General features: G+C 44.0%; 2 protein-coding genes and 1 pseudogene across 3 annotated transcripts; 2 read left to right on the top strand and 1 right to left on the bottom strand.

Annotated features, from left to right (window-relative positions):
- The first annotated feature begins 1,818 nt into the window (after positions 1–1,818).
- On the top strand, positions 1,819–3,967 carry LOC311374601 (potassium voltage-gated channel subfamily V member 2 pseudogene; annotated as a pseudogene). Its single transcript has 2 exons — positions 1,819–3,084; positions 3,689–3,967. The product of its transcript is annotated as a potassium voltage-gated channel subfamily V member 2 pseudogene (transcript).
- Positions 3,968–5,160: 1,193 nt separating this feature from the next.
- On the top strand, positions 5,161–11,314 carry LOC311374599 (N-acetyllactosaminide beta-1,3-N-acetylglucosaminyltransferase 3-like). The gene is made up of 2 exons (XM_084490408.1): positions 5,161–5,273; positions 9,628–11,314. The coding sequence occupies exon 2, from the start codon at positions 9,639–9,641 to the stop codon at positions 10,776–10,778; it is 1,140 nt and encodes a 379-aa protein (XP_084346534.1). The 5' UTR covers positions 5,161–5,273; positions 9,628–9,638; the 3' UTR covers positions 10,779–11,314.
- A 1,045-nt stretch (positions 11,315–12,359) lies between these two features.
- LOC311374600 (tyrosine-protein kinase JAK2-like) lies at positions 12,360–20,363 on the bottom strand (the record flags this gene model as incomplete). The annotated part of the gene is made up of 6 exons (XM_084490409.1): positions 12,360–14,946; positions 15,384–15,497; positions 16,463–16,583; positions 16,913–17,085; positions 18,004–18,125; positions 20,174–20,363. Coding segments are annotated over 6 exons (831 nt in total), but the record flags the coding sequence as incomplete, so codon positions are not given.
- Positions 20,364–21,833: the final 1,470 nt, after the last annotated feature.

The raw sequence follows: 21,833 nt of genomic DNA, 5'->3' as shown, positions 1-21,833 counted from the left end.
AGGTCCATCGCACGGACAGGGGCTATAAACAAATCTATATTGAGAAAAGTTCTTATTTCTATTTATTTTTGCACAATAGCCTTTAGTTGAGTATTGGTTAACATTTATGGCGTAATAGATTGCTTTTTACTTTTTATTTCAGTCAAATTGATTATCTGACAGTAACGGTTCTAGCTACAGTCTGAGTCATTGTAAGGCTTTCCACACAAGCACTGGTATTCCACGACCTGCCTGCAGCAATTTGTATACACTTGAAACAGTACACAATGCCTCGATGCCTTCCACTCCCATCACAAGGTTAAACAGTGAGGTACAACAGGCTGGTAAACTGGTAGGCTGAGTGGCTTAAGGCCTTGTATAACTATATACTCTCCACTCTAATCCTCGGCCTGAAAAGCACAGAATATCGATGCAATTCTTCCATTTATAGTCTAATGTGTGTCATGGAGTCTTATGGGATGAGACGTAACGTAGTGTATATAATACGAGAGAAAGATTTTTATTTATGTTTTTTAGTCCAGCACAATAGGATGCTGTTAAAGACCCTTTAAGAGTTTTATGTTTTATTAAAATGAAAGGGGATCGGTTGGTCTACGCAGAATGCGTTATTTTATTTGGGAATGTCCCCTTTTTGACTGGATTGGCTAATATCTTGTATTCTCTGGGATTGCAACTTGTGCCTTTGTACTTTGACTACTGCTGAAGGTTGTAGTAGCTGCAGGCTAGAGAGCTGATTGTTAAGTTAGCTATTTATTTGTCAACTGTTGGGTTTATTTATTTTGGGTGGCATTGGCTCTCTGGTGACTTTGCAGTGTTAACCAGATCTACGGTTTAGACTACATGGTGAAATAAAGTGGTTTGATTTGGATTTATTTGTTTGTTTTGTTTGATTTGCCCATCAGATACATCCTGCAGGTTACAGACTATTAACTGTTGAATAAAGCACAATACAATTAGGCTAGTCTTTAAGTATTTACATTTTTATGAACATGTTACTCACCACTTGAGTCACATAAGAAAAATTGTTACAGCTGTAACAGAAACATGCTTACTTCCTGTGTGTGTGTGTGATAAATTAGGCAGTGATTGGATTGAGAGATAAATTGCGTCTTAACGGCAATGAGTGGCTTAATGACTTGAGGGTTGTCTCAGGCCTGCGACATGTCTGCTAATGAGATAAATCTCTGCTCCACCCAATGGAGCAATTGCATTATCTTAGAATTAGGTAGCCCAGTGCAAGACGCAGAAACTCAATTGCCTTACCACCAATGTGCCTTAACCTTACCTTACCCTTAAAATAATATTTTGGTTTGTATTTATATTCGGGTATACATATTTTTTCTCCTGTTTCTGGTTGCATAGTAGGACCCAATGCTGAGTTGACAGGAAGGAAGGGGAAATGGGTCTTGCATGAGTTCATTCAGCTTCCTCCCCCACAATACATCCTCCATTTCGTTTGTGTCCTAATCCCAGGTCTGCGCTAAATGACGTCCTTAAGGACAATTGGCAGGACACCAAGGAGATTAAGGGGGCTGGCTCAAGTACCTTACACATCAAATACCGCCCTGACCTCATTTGCTCCCCTAAGGAGAGGAAACGCAAGATATCTTTGTCTCATCAAGGACCAACTGGACTGAAGTAGTGGTGACCATGTACCTAGATAAACAGGAAGACGATTGGGTACTCAATGGGCCATGTGTCTCAGCCGGTCAGACTCCCTTTACTTGTGAATCAACAGATTTCAATTTAGTCTGTTTTCCTGGAGTCTTCCTTCCTGTCCTGGACTTACACTTCCTGCCTTTTTAAAACGTTGTCCACATGGATGCAAAGAGGTTCCAGCTGTGGAGACAACTGCATGAACGCCGGTCTACCATTAATGTTCTGGCCTTTGGTATTTTGCCAGATGCGACGGATGACAAAACCTTTCCTTTTTCCCAGCAAACAAGCGTCAAGGCATGGCACTCCGTGGACTATCTGGACAGCCCCTGCACCAGAGGAAAGCAATCCAAACCAGGAGAGAGACTGCAGCAGACAGTAAATGTTAATGTTGGCGGTAAAGTGTTTAACATCCCCATGGAGCTTGCCATGAAATATCCCCAAACACGGATCGGGTCTTTGGCCCTCTGCACGGACCACTCAAAGCAACTCAGTTTGTGTGATGACTTTTCTGTGGTGAGCAACGAGTTCTTCTTTGACCGCGATCCGGCCTTCTTCTACTACATCTGTAATTTCTACACCAGCGGGGTTCTGTGGGTGATGACGGAGATGTGTCCCGTCAACTTTGAGGAAGAGCTGGATTACTGGGGCGTGAGCTTGCGGGACACCAAACGCTGCTGCCGTATCATGTTTGAGGAGAGGGTAGATGAGATGAGGGACAACATGAAGGTGGAAAGAGAGTTGATGGCTGAGATCGAGGTTAATCATGACCTGGAAGGCTACAAGGACATGGTCTTCGGGGACGCTCGCAAGGCAATCTGGGTCTTTCTGGAAAACCCCTTCTGTTCGCCCCAGGCCAAAGCCTTCGCCGTGATCTCCAACCTCTTTGTGCTCCTCTCCATCGGGGCATTGACCCTCAACACTGTGGAGGACTTCAGGAGCTTCGCCATCTATGGCAAAACGTACATGGAGTGGGTGGAGATCATCTCCATTGTGTTCTTCACCGTAGAGTACGTCCTCCGCTTCGCCACCACCTGTCAACGTGAAGAGTTTTTGGGGAGCACCCTCAACTTTCTGGACTTTGTGGCGGGCATGCCTTACTTTGTGCTCATCGTGTTTGAGGCTTACAGTGACATGGAGCAAGAAGAAGAAGAAGAGTTCAGGACCGTCGCCAAGGTCTCCAGGCTCGGCCGGGTCGTCAACATAGTGAAACTCATGCGTGTCTTTTGCATCCTGAAGCTGGCTCGCCATTCCACCGGGATGCGGGCGTTTGGCTTCACCCTGCGCCAATGCTACCAGCAGGTCTGCTGCCTTCTCCTCTTCATCGCCATGGGCATCTTCACCTTCTCCGCTCTGCTGCATTCTGTCGAGCGAAACACACCGAACACCCCGTTCAGCAGCATCCTTGATGCGTGGTGGTGGGCCGCAGTGAGTACTTCTGGAGCTGAATCCTTTAGCCGCTCAAATGAAGTTCAGATGGCAACACATGTCTTGTAGGGCCACCGATGAAATGTTGAAGGATCACATGCATGTGGTGTGTGCTGTTCACACTGATCCGAAATTCTTTTCATGAGCGTTTTGAACAGAACACATCATATGGAACCTAACCCTTTTCAAACCCGATTCGGCCCACTTCCATGTGGCTTATTCTAATTAGGTTAATAAGCGTTCGGAAGATGTTTATTAATAAGTTAAGTAGTTTATAAAACTTCTCACACACACACACACACACACACGCACACACACACACACTGTAACAATAGTGTGGCGTGGCAGCAAAGCACAATATTTTCTTCCATTACATTTAATGTAGTCAAATCCAATCCGATTTGACTAATGGTTTCCATAAGTTGCAGGAAACAAAAAACGAGATTTGCTTTGGAAATGGTAGAGCAAGTGTAAGTCTAAAGTAACTCTGTCTGTATCAATTACAGAGTTGGTTGAGGGTAAGTTCCAGGTGTCTCTTTAAGGGACATGCATCTTTTATTTTGAAGCTCTATTGACCATGTCTGCTGGCTCTTTCCTCCTTCAGGTGAGCATTTCAACAGTGGGCTACGGTGACGTGGTTCCAGTGTCCATCCTGGGACGCTTTGTGGCCTTTGCCTGCATCTCCTTTGGCATCATCCTCAATGGGATGCCCATCTCCTTCCTCTTCAACAAGTTCTCAGACTACTACGCCATCCTGAAGGCCCAGGAGTACCGCACCTTCATCAGGCGGCGCTTCAGGCTGAAGGAGCGGTTAGGACACAAAATGGCGGAATGCTTACAGGCGGAGGTGGGAGACAACGGTGGGTACGATTGCCCGACCTGAGGTGTTCACAACATGGACCTGGCGAGATTCCTCCTGCATACGCTCGACTAGAGACGTTCAACCCGAAAGGAGAGACCATATCCAAATCACGCTAACCCCTGTCGTCTTTGCATAAGCCTTGGGGTTTGGACACGCAGACTGCTTTTGGTGATTGAACATAACAAGAAAGGATATTATTATGTCTCCACAGAACCTTTCTAAGATTGCTCCTTGTGCTGATCGGATGAAACCACCAGTATTAATACAGAGCCTAGTAGACTGATATATGTTGAGGCCACACCATTATATAATCTGTGCTAGAGCTGCTGAATACAAATATTAACAGGTGATCATAGTTCAAATGTTAATCTTCTAAACATATGAAAACAATTGTAAATCATACCTTACATGAAAAAATTTAGGAGAGCTGTGTGGAAAGTCATGTGCTCAATCAGCAGACATTTGGTGACTGCACATTTCAACACAAAGAAGCTGTCTGTGGTTTGGTTCTCAGAATCTCTAGACTACGTTATTTCTTGCATCCAAAATAAATACACTACACGTGGTTGCATACTTTCTTAATTCCTTCTTTGAGCTTTGAGTATGTTAACTGCAATGCCGTATGCATATGCAAGGCCTAGCAGAAGGCCTAGCAGCTTCTCTGTTTACTTTTCCAAAGAATATATGAAAAATGTTCAGATGAACATGACCAAGCCTTGATTTTTCAAATAAGTGATGAAACAGCTTTGTTACTAGTGGATATTTAATTAGAAACATTACAAACTCCATTAATTGAGATGAGTTATTGACACTTCTTTACAAATTCAAGTGTGTGTGTGTGTGTGTGTGTGTGTGTGTGTGTGTGTGTGTGTGTGTGTGTGTGTGTGTGTGTGTGTGTGTGTGTGTGTGTGTGTGTGTGTGTGTGTTGCATCATGTAGTTGTAGTTGTTGTTTTTGTTTTACAGCCAATGCACACAATAGTATATCTGACTTGATGTAACTTGACTAAAAAGCGGCTGCCCGGAATTATCAATTAAATAAAGACTTCAATTAGGTTGCAGGAGTGTCTGGTAACCTTGCAGAATCTAAGACGGTCTTCGGGGGCCCTTGCAGTCGTTGCTGTTAAGTGATTGGGACTCGTGACGTAGATGGGATGTAGAAACCGAACACTTTGCACGCCAAGGCAAGCAACACCCATGCAAGAGGCAGCCTGGTGTATGATATCATGTGCGGGCGTCGGTGCGAGAACCGCTAGAAGGGCGACTTTCAAAGTTATATACAGAGCAGGCTACACGCGGCCAGTGGACGCCTTTATAAACCAAAATAAGGTAAGAGTGGACTTATCGATGTCGTGTGGTTGTGTTACATGGTCGGAACACGTAGCCTATATTGTATTGAGGAGGATATAGCGCATGGATGCGCTACATGGTGATCTGCTTAATATCATATCATAATGTTCTCGTATTGGACTTTTAAGATAAATAAGCACAAACTAAATTTGTCTCTACAAAAATTGTTATAGGCTAGTTCTCATGAAAAAGAAAACAACAAACGGGGGGACAAAAATTAGTGTTGTCTCGTTTATCGCTTGAAATGGTTTTAACCATAGGCTAGCCTACATATAGGCCTAAATATGAAATAAATAAAAATATGTTGTATTGGACTATTGAGATAAATAAGCAAAAAAAAAAAGTTGTAAGGAAAAATAAATAACAATGTAGGCCTACGGGGGAATACATCAACGTTATTTCATTTATCTTAAAGACCTTAAAGGTCTTTAACGATAAATGAAACAACGTTCATACGACACCGTTTGACAAGTGTATTCTATCCTCTCTGAAAAACCGAGTTTCCACATTGGCCTGAAACAACGGGGCTCATCGGGGCGCTCACCGCGGGGCTCACCGCTGACAGCCCCGCGTGTATGTGTCCGCGGTCCGGTGCGTTTGGCCCCGCGTGTAACGGGGCTGTACCGGGGTCTGTGTCCGCGGTCCCGGTGCGTTTGGCCCCGCGTGTAACGGGGATGTAGGTGTCACCAACCGCGGTGAAGCCCCATTACACATAACACGCGGGGCTGCATGTAACGGGATCCCCGCTCATCGCTCGGCGTTAGGCGTTCAGAAGTGTGGTCCAGTTATTATGTTAATATCATGTGTATACTGTAGGCCTATATATATATTATAGCCTAAACTGTAACACTCGGGATGATACAGACGTCACTCGGGATGATACAGACTTCAAGTGCTGTTAATGACAGCACTTGATGCTGAAGTGTAAAGTTGGTTTCATTAACGGGAATGGGTTGTTCTGGTGCGCCTGACTCGAGGCTATCCGAAGACGGTAGGAAAGGGACTCATTAGCTGCATGTTCTGTGAATAATGACGGTCGTTTTAGATGTAGGCCTACGTTTTCTATGTGGATTTTAGTTGTCTCATGGGTGCAGTCGCAACGACTCTAACGAAAGCCTATCTTGTTTATGCAGAAGTCCTTCATGGCAATGTCTCTCTATTAGGCTCTTCTGTGATCCAGGCTACCTCACGCTTTTTTGATCCAGGCTACCTCACAGTGCAGGGTTGCCAACTTTTGGTTTTTGGCCGGAGTGAGACTCTGTAGAATCTTATAATGCTATGCTTACATTATAACAGGGGGGGGGGGGTGTATTATATTGTATTTGTATGTTTAAAAATAATGCAGGTATCTGACCTAACTTTTAGTCAAATCAAATTGAAGCAAAAATATAAATAAAAGGTTGAGTTTCATAGTGTGTGTGTGTGTGTGTGTGTGTGTGTGTGTGTGTGTGTGTGTGTGTGTGTGTGTGTGTGTGTGTGTGTGAACACAGAACAAGAGAATATACTTGGATGGAAAGTCATCAAAGTAAAACGTGTAGGAGGCAGTAAATACAGAGAGAGAAAGGCAGGTAATGTCAGCCAAGATGACATCATCATCGTCATTTCCGTGCACACCTCACCCCTCAGAATCTCCAAAAGCCTAGTCGTGTAACGTCTTTACCTCAAACAGAAGCCCCTGTGTGAGTCATCCTCTGGGCAAATCTTCCCCATTCTACCAGATTTGCTGAATCTTTGGACTGTTTTAAGCGACTTCTAAAAGCCCATCTTTATAGACAGCCATTTCTAGAAATTTCCATCCATGTCCTTTCTATTGGTTCTAATTTTATTAAGTTTGGTCAGTCACTCGTTTACTATTTATTAATGCACAGTGCTATATAAATAAAGCTTAATGACGTGTGTGTCAGTGAGTCTGTGTGAAACTTTGGCAGAGATGCAGCTGTAGGAAAAAAGTCTGCTTCCTGTTTCCTCTCTCTCTTTCTCTCTCTCTCACCTCTCTTTCAATATACATCTCTCTGCCTCGCTTTCTCTCGCTCGTTCTCTCTCCCTCTACGTCCCTCTCGCTCTTGCTCTGTCTCGGGGTCTGACAAGCCCAACCCATTCCGCCTAGGCCTTGACAAACATGACAACACAGTATGGCTCGTCGCCCTTCGTTTTCCATTACACCAAACCCACGCAACACCAGACTCAGCATGCAACAGTGTGACGTGGCCAGCGGCGCCGTGGCCTGTTCTGTTGGCTCCGAGGTCCTCTCCTCTTGCACTCTCCCTCCCTGACGAGTAGTGGCCCCAGTTCTGTTGGCTCCCGGTCCACTCCTCTTGCACTCTCCGTCCCTGACAAGCAGCAGGGCCCAGTCCTGCAACGTGTGGTGCCGTTTGGCTTGGCGTGAAAGAGCATGACTCAAACAGTTGCTGGACAAGGGCTTCTGTATTCCCTGTAGATCGATGGGAGACGCCTCCTGGTGCCTGGATGACCACAGTTTCTTTTTCCTGTACACCTTAAGGGGCCTACATGTCCGATTTTACATGCAGAAATCGCCAAAATGTCCACAATTTGTCATTCAACTTAATAGAAATGTGACCGTCCACGACTGTCCCTCGGGTAAAACAGCTGACTATTGTGACTATTATATTTGAAACGGGACAGTTTTTTCAGGAATAAGGAAGGAAGTGACTTTCCAACATGCTGCCGAGTGCACGAGTGTATGAAGTAGTTTAGCTGGTTTGAATTATGCTTTCACTCGGCTACGGGAGTTGTCGTTATTTGCACACACAACAACACACAGAAACACGGCACACCTGACCAACACGAACAACACTCTCACTCATGGTGTCGGACTAAATAACGAAAACAATTGTCCCAGTATCCCTTGCGGCACCTGGAACACGGCGACCACGCCCACGGTCGCCACACAGCCCCCACCTTAGGGGTCAGGCGTCCCGACGACCCCAACACCCAACCCGAGTGTCCCGAGTGTTCAGGGGGCCGGCGTCGCCGCCTCGGCCCCTGCTGGTGGCTGCCCCGTTGCCGCACAGCCTTGCTCCCTGGTTGGGAAGTACGTCTCCAGCAGCGGTCGGCAGAGGCCCTCCTCTGCCGAACCCCAGAGTCAGCAGTAGCCCGGGGGGGTGTGGTCGGGGACCACCTCCATCGGGGCCCCCACCAGGTTCTGCTGTAGGGGGGAGCTGGAGCGCCATTGGGGGACCCCATGATGATCGCAATGAGTTCTGCCCGTTCTGCCTGCGCGCTGTCTGCGGTCAAACCAAAACAAACCCGATCCCGCCTCTTGCGAACCTCGACCCTAAGTCATATCCTGCCCCTTGTAAGCCCGCCCCCCTTAAGCAGCCGGAGATTCTACTGATGACTGTGCGACACCGATCTCTGCATATCGGGCATCAAGTGTGAACAAGTGTGAACGACCCTCACGGTCGAACCTCCTGCTCCACAAATGCGGAGAAAAGACGGAGGTCATATATGAAAGTATAGTTAGTTTGTTGTTAGTAGGGGTGTAACGATACACAAAAGTCACAGATTCGGTACATACCTCGGTTTTTAAGTCACGGTTCTGTATGTTTTTCGGTACAGCAGTTTTTATTATTTTATTTTTATTAAACAATTGGATTTTGATTAGATTTATTAAATTGTATCAAACAAATGCCTTACACAAATGGAAAGACATCAAATACAATTGAGGATAAAAACACAATAAAGTCCAGGACTTATTTTCATTGTGGTCCTCAATACAAAACATCAGGACAAGACAAGACACTCTCACGTGCATGGAACCGTTAGACCCGTACCGAACGATTTTGGTATGAATGAGTGTATTGTTACACCCCTAGTTGTTAGTATATATTGTTAAGTTAGTTTGTATCTTAAGTGCAGGAGCTCGAGCAGACTGTTTAATTACTAAAGAGGTCCCTCATGAGAAGCTGTCCCAAATTCTTACACAGGTTTAAGGGATAATGAGTCTTTTTACATTCTTTACATTTATATATTATATTTACATGCAGGGCTTTGAACATTAACTATCCAGGGTTCCATTCCCTGTATCGCCCCATTGGTTCAGCAGGTTCAGTTGGAGTTGGGCCACTTGGTGACCTCACACTCAAAATAATTACTCTTCTCTTTTCTTACTCATCAATTCCTTTATATATATATTTACTTACTTTCTCTTCCCTTACTCATGAATTCATTCATTCATCATTATATATACACAATTATAATTATTATAATTAATAATAATAATTATTATTATATACATATTTTTCATAGTGAAATATTTAGTCCTGTGAAATGGTTCCATTGTTATTAACTGGTTTTGTCTGTGCCATTGCAGAGTTATCAAAGATGAAGAGGAGAAAAAGCTTAACATTTGAGGCCTTCATTCTGATGGGGGTCCTGTGCATCATGTTTCTACTCTGGAATACCCAAGCCACTCGATCCAATCTGGACGCCACGAGTACCGCCAGAACAGCCAATCCCAACCAGCTCCTCTCCAAAGCCACCATGGAATACATGAGGACGCCGGTTCGCCGCTTCTGGGACGTCTGTCACCAGAACCTGTCGGCGGCCAACATCACGGGCTTCTCCACCTTACCGGACCACCTCAAAGACTTCCTGTACTACCAGCACTGTAAATCCTTCCCCCTGCTGCTCGACCTGCCCGACAAATGCGGTGGGCCCAACGGCTCCGCTGACGTCTTCCTCCTCCTGGTCATCAAGTCGTCCCCCATGAACTACGAGCGGAGGCAGGTGCTCCGCGAGACCTGGGCCGAGGAGCGGCCACACATGGGCCTCTGGATCCGCCGGCTCTTCATCTCGGGGACGACTGGCACCGGCTTCGAGAAGCGTCGACTGAACAAGCTGCTGCAGCTGGAGCACAGGCAGCATGGTGACATCCTCCAGTGGGACTTCAAGGACTCCTTTTACAACCTGACCCTGAAGCAGGTCCTCTTCCTGGGCTGGATGGAGGAGCATTGTCCCCGGGCACACTTCCTGCTCAATGGCGACGACGACATCTTCGCCCACACGGACAACATGGTGGAGTTCCTCCGCGAGCACGACGGAGGGCGCCACCTGTTTGTCGGCACCCTCATCCAGAATGTCGGCCCCATCCGTCACCCCAACAGCAAGTACTATGTGCCCGTTCAGGTGCAGGAGTCGCAGTCCTACCCGACGTACTGCGGCGGAGGGGGCTACCTCCTGTCCGGCCACACCGCCATGGTCATCTTTAACGCGTCCAAGTCCATCGGGTTGCATCCCATCGACGACGTTTACATGGGGATGTGCTTGGCCCAGGTGGGTCTCAAACCCGTCAGCCACAGGGCCATAAGAACTGCGGGGCTCTACGTCCCCTCACAGAAGATGGACTCGCGGGACCCCTGTTTTTACCAGGACGTTCTGCTGGTGCACAGGTTTCTGCCGCATCAGATTTACATCATGTGGAACCAGGTGCGGGACCCTGCGCTGATCTGTTGGCAGAAGTGAACTGAAGTAAAATCGACTGTGCCTTAAAGCTGCTCAGTTCCTCAATAAGGACAGGGACAGGACTGGAGAGGGGGTCTTTGTGTGCCTGTGGGGAATGTATGTCTTCCATATTGGTGCAGGTTTGATGATATAACAGGGACAATAATAATAATAAATGCACTCTTTCATGACAGGTAACAGGGCTTAAAATAGAATAGATTTCAGAAGGAAATCATGCTGGTAAATGTATAATATGATGAGATCATTTTATAACCTAAACACAAAGGGAATGTTGTAATATCTATATGTCTACCAAGGTGCCTAAAGAAGTTAAAGCGAGTAATGGATCTCTAGTGGACTGTTGCTGACTGTTCACAAAAACGGAAATAATTTTCACTAGGCGGTTAAAAATTAAAGAAAGGGGAAGTTGTGTTCCTCCCAATTAATAAAGTTGAATTTATATATGCTTTTATTCTGTCTTGGTGATATTGTTTTTAATCATAATAATTATCTTACGTGTAAACTAAGATCATTAGCTTTACAGACAAAATAACTAAATAAAATGTATAAATATATCAAGCAACCTCATCACTTGTATGACATCATTTTGGATGTACCTACTGTCGCCTAAAGGCCCAGTACAGGCAACCAAAGCTTCTCCTTGGTTGTGTGTAAGGGAGAGGTTAGGCAGGGGGGGGGGGGTGTTCAGGTGATTGCAATCTGCAACCTCACCGCTACATGCTACTTAATCCTACATACTGCAACTTTAGAACCCAACCTTTAAACAAACCCCAGTCTTACCCTAGATCTAACTGTAATCCAACCTTTAAATGAATCCTTATTTTACCCTAGACCTCAACGTAAACCAACCTTTAAATCAGCCCTACCACTGCACTACCTAACACTTACCTGAAACAAAGCGCTGCAAAACTGGATCCCTAACCCAAGAACCTACTTTAAACACACAGGCCTACCCCAACCCTAAATCCAAACCTAACTCAACTCCCCGGCCCGCTTTATATCACACATTTATATCACACCTCATACCCTAATAACAGCATGTGGCAGTCAACACTCAATCCTCACTTTCAAAATGTATGAGGAGATACAGTTCACTGACCTCGATACAACAGATGTGTAAACCCAGAAGAGCACTGGCACTCACAAAGGTATATTTAGGTGCTGTTACTTGAAGATACCCAGTGGCATGATGGGAAAGGTATTAATAACCGCAGCATCATAAAAGGGCAGTATATGTGGTATATGTGTATGTATGTCTGTATGTACAGCTATCTATGGTTTACGATGGGCCACCATTTGCTATTGGTATTGAGGGTGTTGGTTTCAAAACGGATTCTGATAGTACATGGTAAGGTTAGAAGACCTGCTCAATGAGGTGACCTACATGAATATCGAACAAAAACCATGTCCATGTTTTCAAGGCTGTAGAGGGTAGGTTTAGGGAATATTCCACCCTAAGTGATTCGGTGGCATAATAAGTGGAGAAGGAATTGGATTTACGCCTCCCTCTTCAGTCGTGGTCCAGACTGTTTGTGCAGTTGTTGTTCCATTGCTGGTGGTCACCAGGGAGGCAATTTATTATCTCCTTGCCATGTCACCATAGCAACACACACATTAAGCAAGTCATTTGCTTCCTCAGACAGGTGCGGACCTTTCCCGTCAACACTGAATAAATGAATGAATAAGGAAAACAAAATAAGTGAATAGAATAGAATATAACTTTATTTGCCCCCAGGGGGGATTTGTTGTACACATTCACAGGGTCTGCGAAAACATTACAACTCAAAAGGCAATACACTGTTGATCAAAATTACTTTTATCCAAAGCGAAAATACAATAAGTACTTTGTCAGAAGAAAGAAACAACAATATATGGCTGCAGTAAAGATATTCTTAGAAACAAGTGCCATGCACTTGTTTTTTACTTGCTAGGCTTTACTTGCCAAGCGTGCTTTGATCAGATGCTACAAAATGCTATGGTAAAACTATTAAATAATTTAGGCTGCATAGAACTATTATCATAAAAATGACATTAAAATAAAGTGTCTCTTAATCCAAGTCGCTTAATCCCTGATTAATAATTATTGGTGCACTTCAGCAAATCACTTCAGCAAAAAACACTTGTTGAGAAAAGCTCCAAGCGTCCATTACCCTCCCTTTAGTTTTCTCAAACTTTTTTATAACAAAGTGAGGGACCACACGTGTCACAGCTTGATACATCACGTGTCTTTGGCCAAATGCCCACTGAAATCTCAGCTATTATTGAAGGATAAAAAAATAGATCTATATATGAAATAAATAATTAATAAATGTTTTAATTTTCTTAGAACCTTATATATGCAATACTCATATATTGTACAATGATGAGAACTCCATTAAACACTGTTTGAAACACTGATGAAAACATTTACAGGAAATGACATTTCTTTAGAATTGACTCACGTTTCCTCCTTCTGCCATGCGGTGCATCGGGTTTCACAATACCGAACAGACTACACATGCCATCGTCCTTTAAATGGACCTGTGTGTTCATAACATTTTTTTTATCACTAAAAACACACACACACACACACTAAGATTGCTTAGTGACTCTTAAACGTGGCATGTATCCTCTTAAATTATTGTTTGGTAGCCCCGGTTTAAAAAAAAACAAATGTCATCTATTTCTATTTTTCCCATATAGTCTTCTTCAGGTAACATGGTAGATGTAGCAGGAGACATAAAGGTATTGTATTATTATTATGTATTATTAATATTATTGTATTATGCGTTCGCTGATTGTCGTTGTGAGTGTTTGGACTGGCACTGGCCCTGATGGTTTGGAGAGGAGAGAAAGAGACACTGAGACCAGCTGCTCTTTGTGTTATTAATGAACGTCTTGCCATCAAAATAAATCATTTATTAACAATGCATATATATATATATATATATGAGCTTCATACCGAAACTCCATATGGTCTGCAGCCAGTTCAGGAAACAATACTTCCTGATCTTATTTTGTGCCACATACCACATACCACAGCCTCCTCCCAGAAGAGCCACAGCCCTCACTGTCTCTCTTCCTCTTAAATCCTCTCCAAACAAACAACTCTATATCTGCTGCATCTACCACATAACCATCAGAACATTACATGGAAAAAAAAGACAATAGTGAGTTTATAGAGGTGCGTGCCTACTGCATTTACCTAGGTTTACTCATGTATGATTTGGTGCTCCATGGAAAATACCCAGTTCATATAATGTTGTTCCACTGCCTTTCTTACCTGCATAATGCCAGGTCAGAGCGCTGAATAATGAACCTCTGTCTACACCTGCTCTCTAATGAGCCCTTTAGAGGTGGCTATCTAGCTACAGGAATAGGAAACGTGCCTTACTGATGGGAAAACACTGAAAACAGCAAGTAAAAATAATAATAAAGTAGAAAATTCCGATACAGTTCCAAATTTTTTTTATACACATCTGTGCCTCTTGTAAGAATTATTTACTATGAATAAAAATAATATAACAACCGCTATGGTATGACAACACTGCCTGTAGCCGTTTCTCAATTCGCGTTCTCGTGTGTTCTCGTGTACTTGCGTTCTCGATAAACGTCATCAGTGGTAGCCCTAGCACTGTTCCAATTCCAAGTACGCGAGTACGCGCGAGTTGCTGGTTTAAACAGCCTCACCTGGCCTGTGCCAGACTAATTGTACTCTGGGGCTGGGTGAGGCTGCACAGCTGTTGCCTGTTGAGTAATCAGTGTGCCCAGGGTAAATAAGCCATCACTGCACACACCCAGGGAGAGACACCCTGCATGGCAGCATAGAGCACCATCTGTGTGTATCATTGTACCCGCACTCTTCAATAAACCGCTTTCAACACCATCATCCTGTGTCCTGGTTCCCAGTAATAGCTGCTTAGGTGGCGTGGAGCGTGAACACTGCTACAAACACATAATTAGGTAAACATGACACACAGAAGACGACGTAGTACTCTTATTATGAAGTATCACATGTCATTTTGATTTGACAACCTGCTCCTATCTAGAACGGTGTATGATGGCTCGTGCAGGCCCTTCAGTTGAGCGCGTCCTCCTGGGTGATGCGGTGGATCTGGTTGCTCAGTGAGGAGAAGCAGGGCCTGTCCTCGGGGCTGTAGGCCCAGCACTGCCTGATCAACGAGTACACCTGCAGGTAAGGGGACACGTCTAGCTGTTACATCAGGTATGTCATATCGCCATGGATATGGGTGGATAACACGACACGGACGGCCCCTCTTGAGGAGTGGAGACTTGAGGAGGAAACACAAGAGTAGCCGTGGTCCGAGAAAGTATCAGAGATAAGGCCCAAAATAGTTTTGAATGCAGGAAAACGAGGTGGGCCAGAAAATTATGTACATAAGCATCCAATCTGTTTAAATGAAATGTAAATAAAAAAATGAAAGAGCAAATAGATTAAAATAAATAAATTTAACCTCCTCCATGGTTTACCGACGGCTCAATCAACCAATAAAAAGAGTTTGCTGTTGTAAGCAAACTAACCGCCAAACCGCCAAACTTTAACCTCCCCTGGTCGGTTAAATGGGGACGTGGTGATTGGTTGCGTTTGATTGGCAGTTGACTCACCCTGGCGGGGCAGTGGGCGGGAGCCGGGAGCCTCCAGTTGTCCTTCAGTACAGCCAGCAGGTGCATGGCCATGGCCTGGCCCTGTGTGTTGCTGCTCATCCTCTGCATGTACAGCTTTAAATCACAACATAACGGGTGAGATCCAAAGCCCTCCTGTGTGCCCTCATCAACCCTTTTCACAGAGGTAGCCTCGTAAGGCTTTGCCTCTGGGAAAAGCATCTATTGCACCTAATGTGTGTTTTAGTCAGGTTGTGATTGACTAGTTCTGATTCAAAATCAGCTTCATCGCAAGGTATCTTGACGCATACAATAGATTTCTGCTGATACGTTGGCGCAGTGAAGACAATGGTATAAATACACACAAAAAAACTACTGGCAATGACCTTGCAATGACCATTACTTCACTAACTTTCCAATGCTCCTATGAAGCCATGGTCATTGGTCAATAATTAATCATAAAGTGGATGAATTCATCCTTGGAGTGTAGATCTACACTCCAAGGATGAAGTCATCCACATCCACCAGGATTAATTATTGACCAATGACAATAATTAATCATAAGGCGGATGACTTCGTCCTTGGTGTGTAGATCTTCATAACGTTCCCGGCACGTGACCGGTATGTATCACGCTGCAGTGACACGGCTGACCAGTGCTTCCTCTTCTGATTGTGCAACTTTTGATGTCACAAGTTGCTTGAACAAAGCAGACCAGTTATCTTTGTCATGTCTCACCGCATACGATGTGGGGCATGTTAAAATGACATCACATGACATTTAGGCTTGAACCGGGGGTTGAGAAATCGCACCTGAGTTGGCGACCAGGAAGCCAACTTCCTTGTCGGTGCGCCCTGTCGTTTTAGCGTGATACATATTGGTCGTGGGCCGGGAATGTTCAAGATCAAGTTCTACACATCTAGGAAGAAGTCGTTGATGATTAGTTATTCATGACATATATAGTATATATATATAAGTTCACTTCATGATTAGTTAGTCATGATATACATTAGATGTACATTAGTTCACTTCATGATTACTTATTGACAAAGTTGCGTCAGGGTTTCAGCATGGGACCCCTTACCCGTTTGGGGTTCTGGTGGCGGTTGCAGTAGGAGAAGAGCTCGTGAAGCAGAACGCCCACGCTCCACACGTCAGACTTGTGGGAGAACTTGGAGGACTCTGTGATGGACTCTGGCGCATGCCTGGAACGGAAGGGCAAAGAAGAGTTAAAAGGTGGATACTGGTGGATAAGGTACCAAGCCTAACAATTTGACTCTTGTGTATTTGTACAATAAGATAGATAAGATAAGATAGAAGATAAACTCTAAATCTGAATATGAATCTGACTGCATTGGGGTTGATGGTTATAAAATGCTTTCTTTACTTTTCAGTGCATCTGTGTTATGTTACTTTAGCAGCGTTCATCAACTTGGTAGTAAACAGTTAAGTGATAGGGTTAGGACTTTCGGTGCATTTCTATAAACACAATTGATGGATTGGATTGATTTTGAGAATAAAATAAATGCCAAACCAGAAGATGGGGCTTTCTCCCGGTTGTGTGACGCAGTAGTACTCCTTGTCATAAGGGATGATTTTGGTCAGGCCAAAATCTGCGATTTTGACCAAGGACTCACTGGCCACCAAGATGTTTCTGGCCGCAAGGTCCCGGTGCACGTAGCGCATGCTCTGAAGGTACTCCATTCCCTGGGGAGGAGAACAGGGTGGTATTCACCAGAAGAGATGCTGAGGTAGGGTCATTTGATTTGTAAAGCCCTTGATCACATTTGCATTTTCAAAGGGCTTCACACACCCAGTTATATTTACATTTCACATTTACATTTAGAGACTTTAGTAGATGCTTTTATCCAAAGCAACTTACAATAAGTACGTTTGACAGAAGAAAGAGAAACAATATATTGCTGTCGGTACAGTAAAAAGATTCAAGTGCTTAGCATTTACAATTGCTAGGTTAGAAGAAGAAGAAGCCTTTATTTGTCATTGCACAGGATAAAACGTGATCTGGCTGCGTGATTTCTGTGTGATGGACGGTTAGCTAGGGTGGTCCTGGTGACCATTAAGTTACCAGTCACTCTTGATCAGTTATTAAGTTGGCATAGTCTGTGTGGCCAGTTGCTGTTGACCCTGCATTCTGGTATTGCGAAAACAATGACTAATCTAAGCAGTTCCAAGTCATTACTGTCCGACTTTTCCAGGTCCCAGTCAGCCACACTGAATGTGACAACGAGTCTATTTATGGTACGCTACGGTTGGAATAGTGATAATCCGAGGGCTGGGTTCAAATCAGTTATGCTCAAATCTCCACAACAGTACTCACAATTAATTTTGTATGCATGTACGATGAAGACGTATGAATATAAAATGAATTATTTCAGTTCATATTGTTTCATATTGTTATCCAGTGATCTGGCTGCGTGATTTCTGTGTGATGGACTGTTAGCTAGGGTGGTTAACTCACATTGAGTTAACCAGTCACTCTTGATCAGTTATTAAGTTGGCATAGTCTGTGTGGCCAGTTGCTGTTGACACTGCGTTCTGTTATTGCGAAAACGATGAATAATCGAAGCAGTTCTCCAGTAAAGTAGGTGTAAGCATAGGTGGTACCTTGCAGATCTGCGAGGCGAAGAGCAGCATGCGTCGGAGGCCGACGGAGGAGTTCTTCTCCAGGTAGCCGATCAGACTGCCGTGGGGCATGTACTCCATCACCAGGCTCATGCTGAGACGACCTGATGGAGGCGAAGGAGCAAAATAACAGACGCGCCAGAGGAAGAACTGCTTTTTACATTTTGTTTTACCTATTGCTAAGGAAAGGTTCGAAAAAAAGTGCTTAAGCCCAATTCTACAAAAAGTTCAGATTTTTAGAAATTCTTAATTCTTAATTCTTAAACCTTATAGCGAATTGGTTTGATTATTTTACTTTGTACTGGTCTGAAGGCCAGTAGGCCTGAAGCATCTATTTAACTAATAAACATGAACCAAACATTATATATATATACATTTATATACATTAAATACATTATTTACATTTACTTTCTTGTTTTTTCAAAATTTTGTGTGTCTATGACCTTCATTTTGCCAAACTTGTAACTGTTTTATAAAAGCAATAGCTCACTTAATATAAAATATTGGCGCAGATCCCAGGACGGAGTTGCCTCCAACTACTGAAAAAACATGGAAGTTGTTCCCCCCTCCGCCCCGTTTAAATTATTTCTGAATAAATGATGTAATAAAAAATATATTAAATAGAAGCCGACTTCATGTTTGAAATAATAAAAAACAACACTTCTCAAAGGTTTTGTTTATATCCCCCCTATGCATCCTGCTCAGTGTTGCATAACCGTTGCATATAAAAACTAAGTGGGATTTTGGGAAATTAAGTTAACAGTTTGCTTGCCATTGGACTTTATAAAACGGGGGGCTTAAATCAAGCAATCTGATTAGTTCCTAACTGTTGTATAATGGGCGTATAAATGACTGCTATGACGTCCAATCAGATTGCAGAGTTCCATATCACGGCGCGTATAACTTTAACTGTTTATTTATAAAAGCAATAGCATAGTTCACAGGGGCCTAAAAATATGTCGATTGATGCAGAGGGTGGAAAGGTTGTTTTTCCGGGAGTGAGTAAGGCGATCGAGAGAGGTCCAGGACACTAACGAAAGCAATAGGCACACGGCGAGTGAACTGCTCGATAGTAGGCTAAATTGCCGGCGAAACAAGCTTAAGTCTGTGAAAGGTCGCCATCCCTCTGCTTCGCGTCGGGCCGAACAACGCCCCTTAACTGTGGTATAATGAGAACATTCGACAGCCTGTCATGAGCTATTGCTTAAATGTTCCCCAGATTCCATCTCTGTAGCATGCAAGTTGCGCTAGGAACATAGGCTAATCCGCTGACAGATGCCTTGTAAGTAATGTTGTTCAAACAAAGATAAAGGTGTGTGTGGGGCTGTGCGCACGTGTTAGGTTCCGTGTGGATGCCTTTCCAGAGACTTGGTTGGTGAAATGAGTAAACAACGTGAATTGATTTGGCGCACCTGGGGATTGGAACAAAGCCACAAAAAACCTCAAAGCCTCTCTCCCACTTCACTATGATTCATGATCCATGTATGTATATTATCTTATCGTTTAGAGAGGTTGGATAATAATAGTCGCCACAGCCTGGGCGAATGGAGAGGACTATAATGGGACACAGCTGTCAACCACCTTTGTGCTTGTGTTGGGGCCTCAGAATGCTTCAGGCCTTTATATTCTAGTTCAGTCACCGACTCCCGCTGGTCCCACTATGCGCCTGCTGACTCCACCTGTCTAGATACCTGTCTAACTACCTGCCTGTTGCCGACTCACCTGTCTCACTACCTGTCTATCTACCTGCCTGTTGCTGACTCCTTACCTGTCTCTTTACCTGTCTAACTACTTGCCTGTTGCCGAACCATCGCCTGTCAAACTTCATGCCTGTTGCCGAACCATCACCTGTCTAACTACCTGCCTAACTACCTGTCTGTTGCCGACTCCTCACCTGTCAGACTACCTGCCCCAATAACGAAACCTTTACCAGTCCAATCTACCAGCCCATCACCCGTCTCCCCTCCCTGTCACCTTTTCTGTGCCTGGCCTGTCATAGATTCTAGTGTCTTCAGTAAATTCCTTATCTTATCAAATCCTACGTCTTTGTTTCCTTTGGCTTGCGTTTGGGTCCTCCCCAGTTTGTGTCCTCCCCCATTCGGATCCTCCCGCCCGCAACAAACAACACACACACAAGGAGTGCAGAGCTCACCAGTGCTGTAGCTCACCCCCCGGTAGCGGACGATGTAGTCACAGTGCAGGACACTGAGCGTGTGGATCTCCTTGGTGAAGTCGTCCAGGAAGGAGTGCTTGCTGGGCTGAAGCTTCTTCACAGCCAGCAGCTCGCCCGTGTTGTCCCCCAGGGGGTCGTAGCGGCACAGCTCCACGCTGCCAAAGTTCCCCTAGGAGCAGGCGAGGAGAACGTTAAAGTCCCTGGTTACTGGTCATTTACTACAATTAAGGGTGGTTTCGGTGTTCACTGGGCAACGTCAAAATGATTCAAAGATAATACCAGTCATTCTGTAGATAAACGCATGGTAACAACAGCCGATATCTGTATATGACAAAATATTTAACACGGATAGGACAGTATAGAATGCTGAATAAAAACACAATGATGCTCCCTTGCCCAATGGTTGGATTCGGTTGGACCAGGTGGATGTCAATCAAGGGTGAGGCTTAGGTTATCTTAACCAAACAAACTAGAAGCTCAACTACCAGCCACATCATTAATCTTTCATCTTGATTAGCCGACCCTTCTAAACTGCAGATACCGGTAATGTATATACATACATCATGAATCATTCTGGACATTCTTTGTACTCTATTTACTTATGTTTTTTGTTCCTTTTGTTCCTTTTGCATCAGTGACGCGAGGTGGAGGCCTTTTGTGACCTTGGGACTTGAATGCATTTAATAAGAGGGGAAGTAAACACTGGGGCTATCCCCACTGTCAGGAAGATCCACAAATCATACATCTGGGTGGAACTCAAATGTCACTACGGGTCTTGTAATGGCTGATCAACATCACACCCAGTGGTGAAATAAGGACAGTTTAAGGTGTTCTTACCAAACCATTTCCTGGTCCCACTAGCCTTGGAATGGAAGTGGAAAATAATTAATAATTAAATAATAATAAACTTTTCAAATTTTACAAGATATAAGTAAAAAATACTGAAAGGTACACTAGATAAGAATCAACCACTCTGTCTCACCTAGAAGCACCTTTTTCACCTTAAAGTATTGGTTTATCCGCTATGTTCAAAATCAATGCTGTTAATTTGCCTGAATCAGACAGGGAGGCTGGCTTTCATCCATAGTCCCCGGGCCGGTGGATAAAATAAAGGGGCTTCAGTGGTTTAGTAAGTGTATAGATGTGAGTGTAGAGGCCCCCTTATTGAGTATAGAAGTCATTGCGACCACCCCTACAAGTGTAGGGGTAGTCCCAGGCTAGTAACCAAAGGAAAAAAAAACCTAAGGTACCACATACACATGTCTTTATCTCTGCTATAGCCTAAAATAAAGGCTTAAAATCACACATTTGGGTAGAAGGGGCTGAGAGTTATTGTGGTTAAAAACAATTAAAAACAACCTTTTGTTGGCAGTTGGTCAAATTCATATTTTAAATGGCTTGGAAATCAAGACCGTATGACAGTCTTGAGTTTTTATTTCTTTTCTTATTTTGGGGGGAGGGGGGGGTGCTTCGCTCCTGGAAATGTGAGGTGTAATTTATGTAAAATATAACTGAAGAAATTTTGAAACAAGATGTAACCAATGAGGAAGTTACCTAAAAGAAAATATTTAAGTTCATTTGAAAAAGATCAGCACCCTAGCAGCAGAAGAGGAGCAACTGACCTTACCAAAAGCATGCT

This window comes from Micromesistius poutassou, assembly GCF_964030765.1.
Source record: "Micromesistius poutassou genome assembly, contig: SCAFFOLD_4434, whole genome shotgun sequence".
Classification (NCBI taxonomy): Eukaryota; Metazoa; Chordata; class Actinopteri; order Gadiformes; family Gadidae; genus Micromesistius; species Micromesistius poutassou.
The sequence above is the reverse complement of the archived record's forward strand: the minus strand, read 5'-3'. Positions and strand labels throughout refer to the sequence as shown.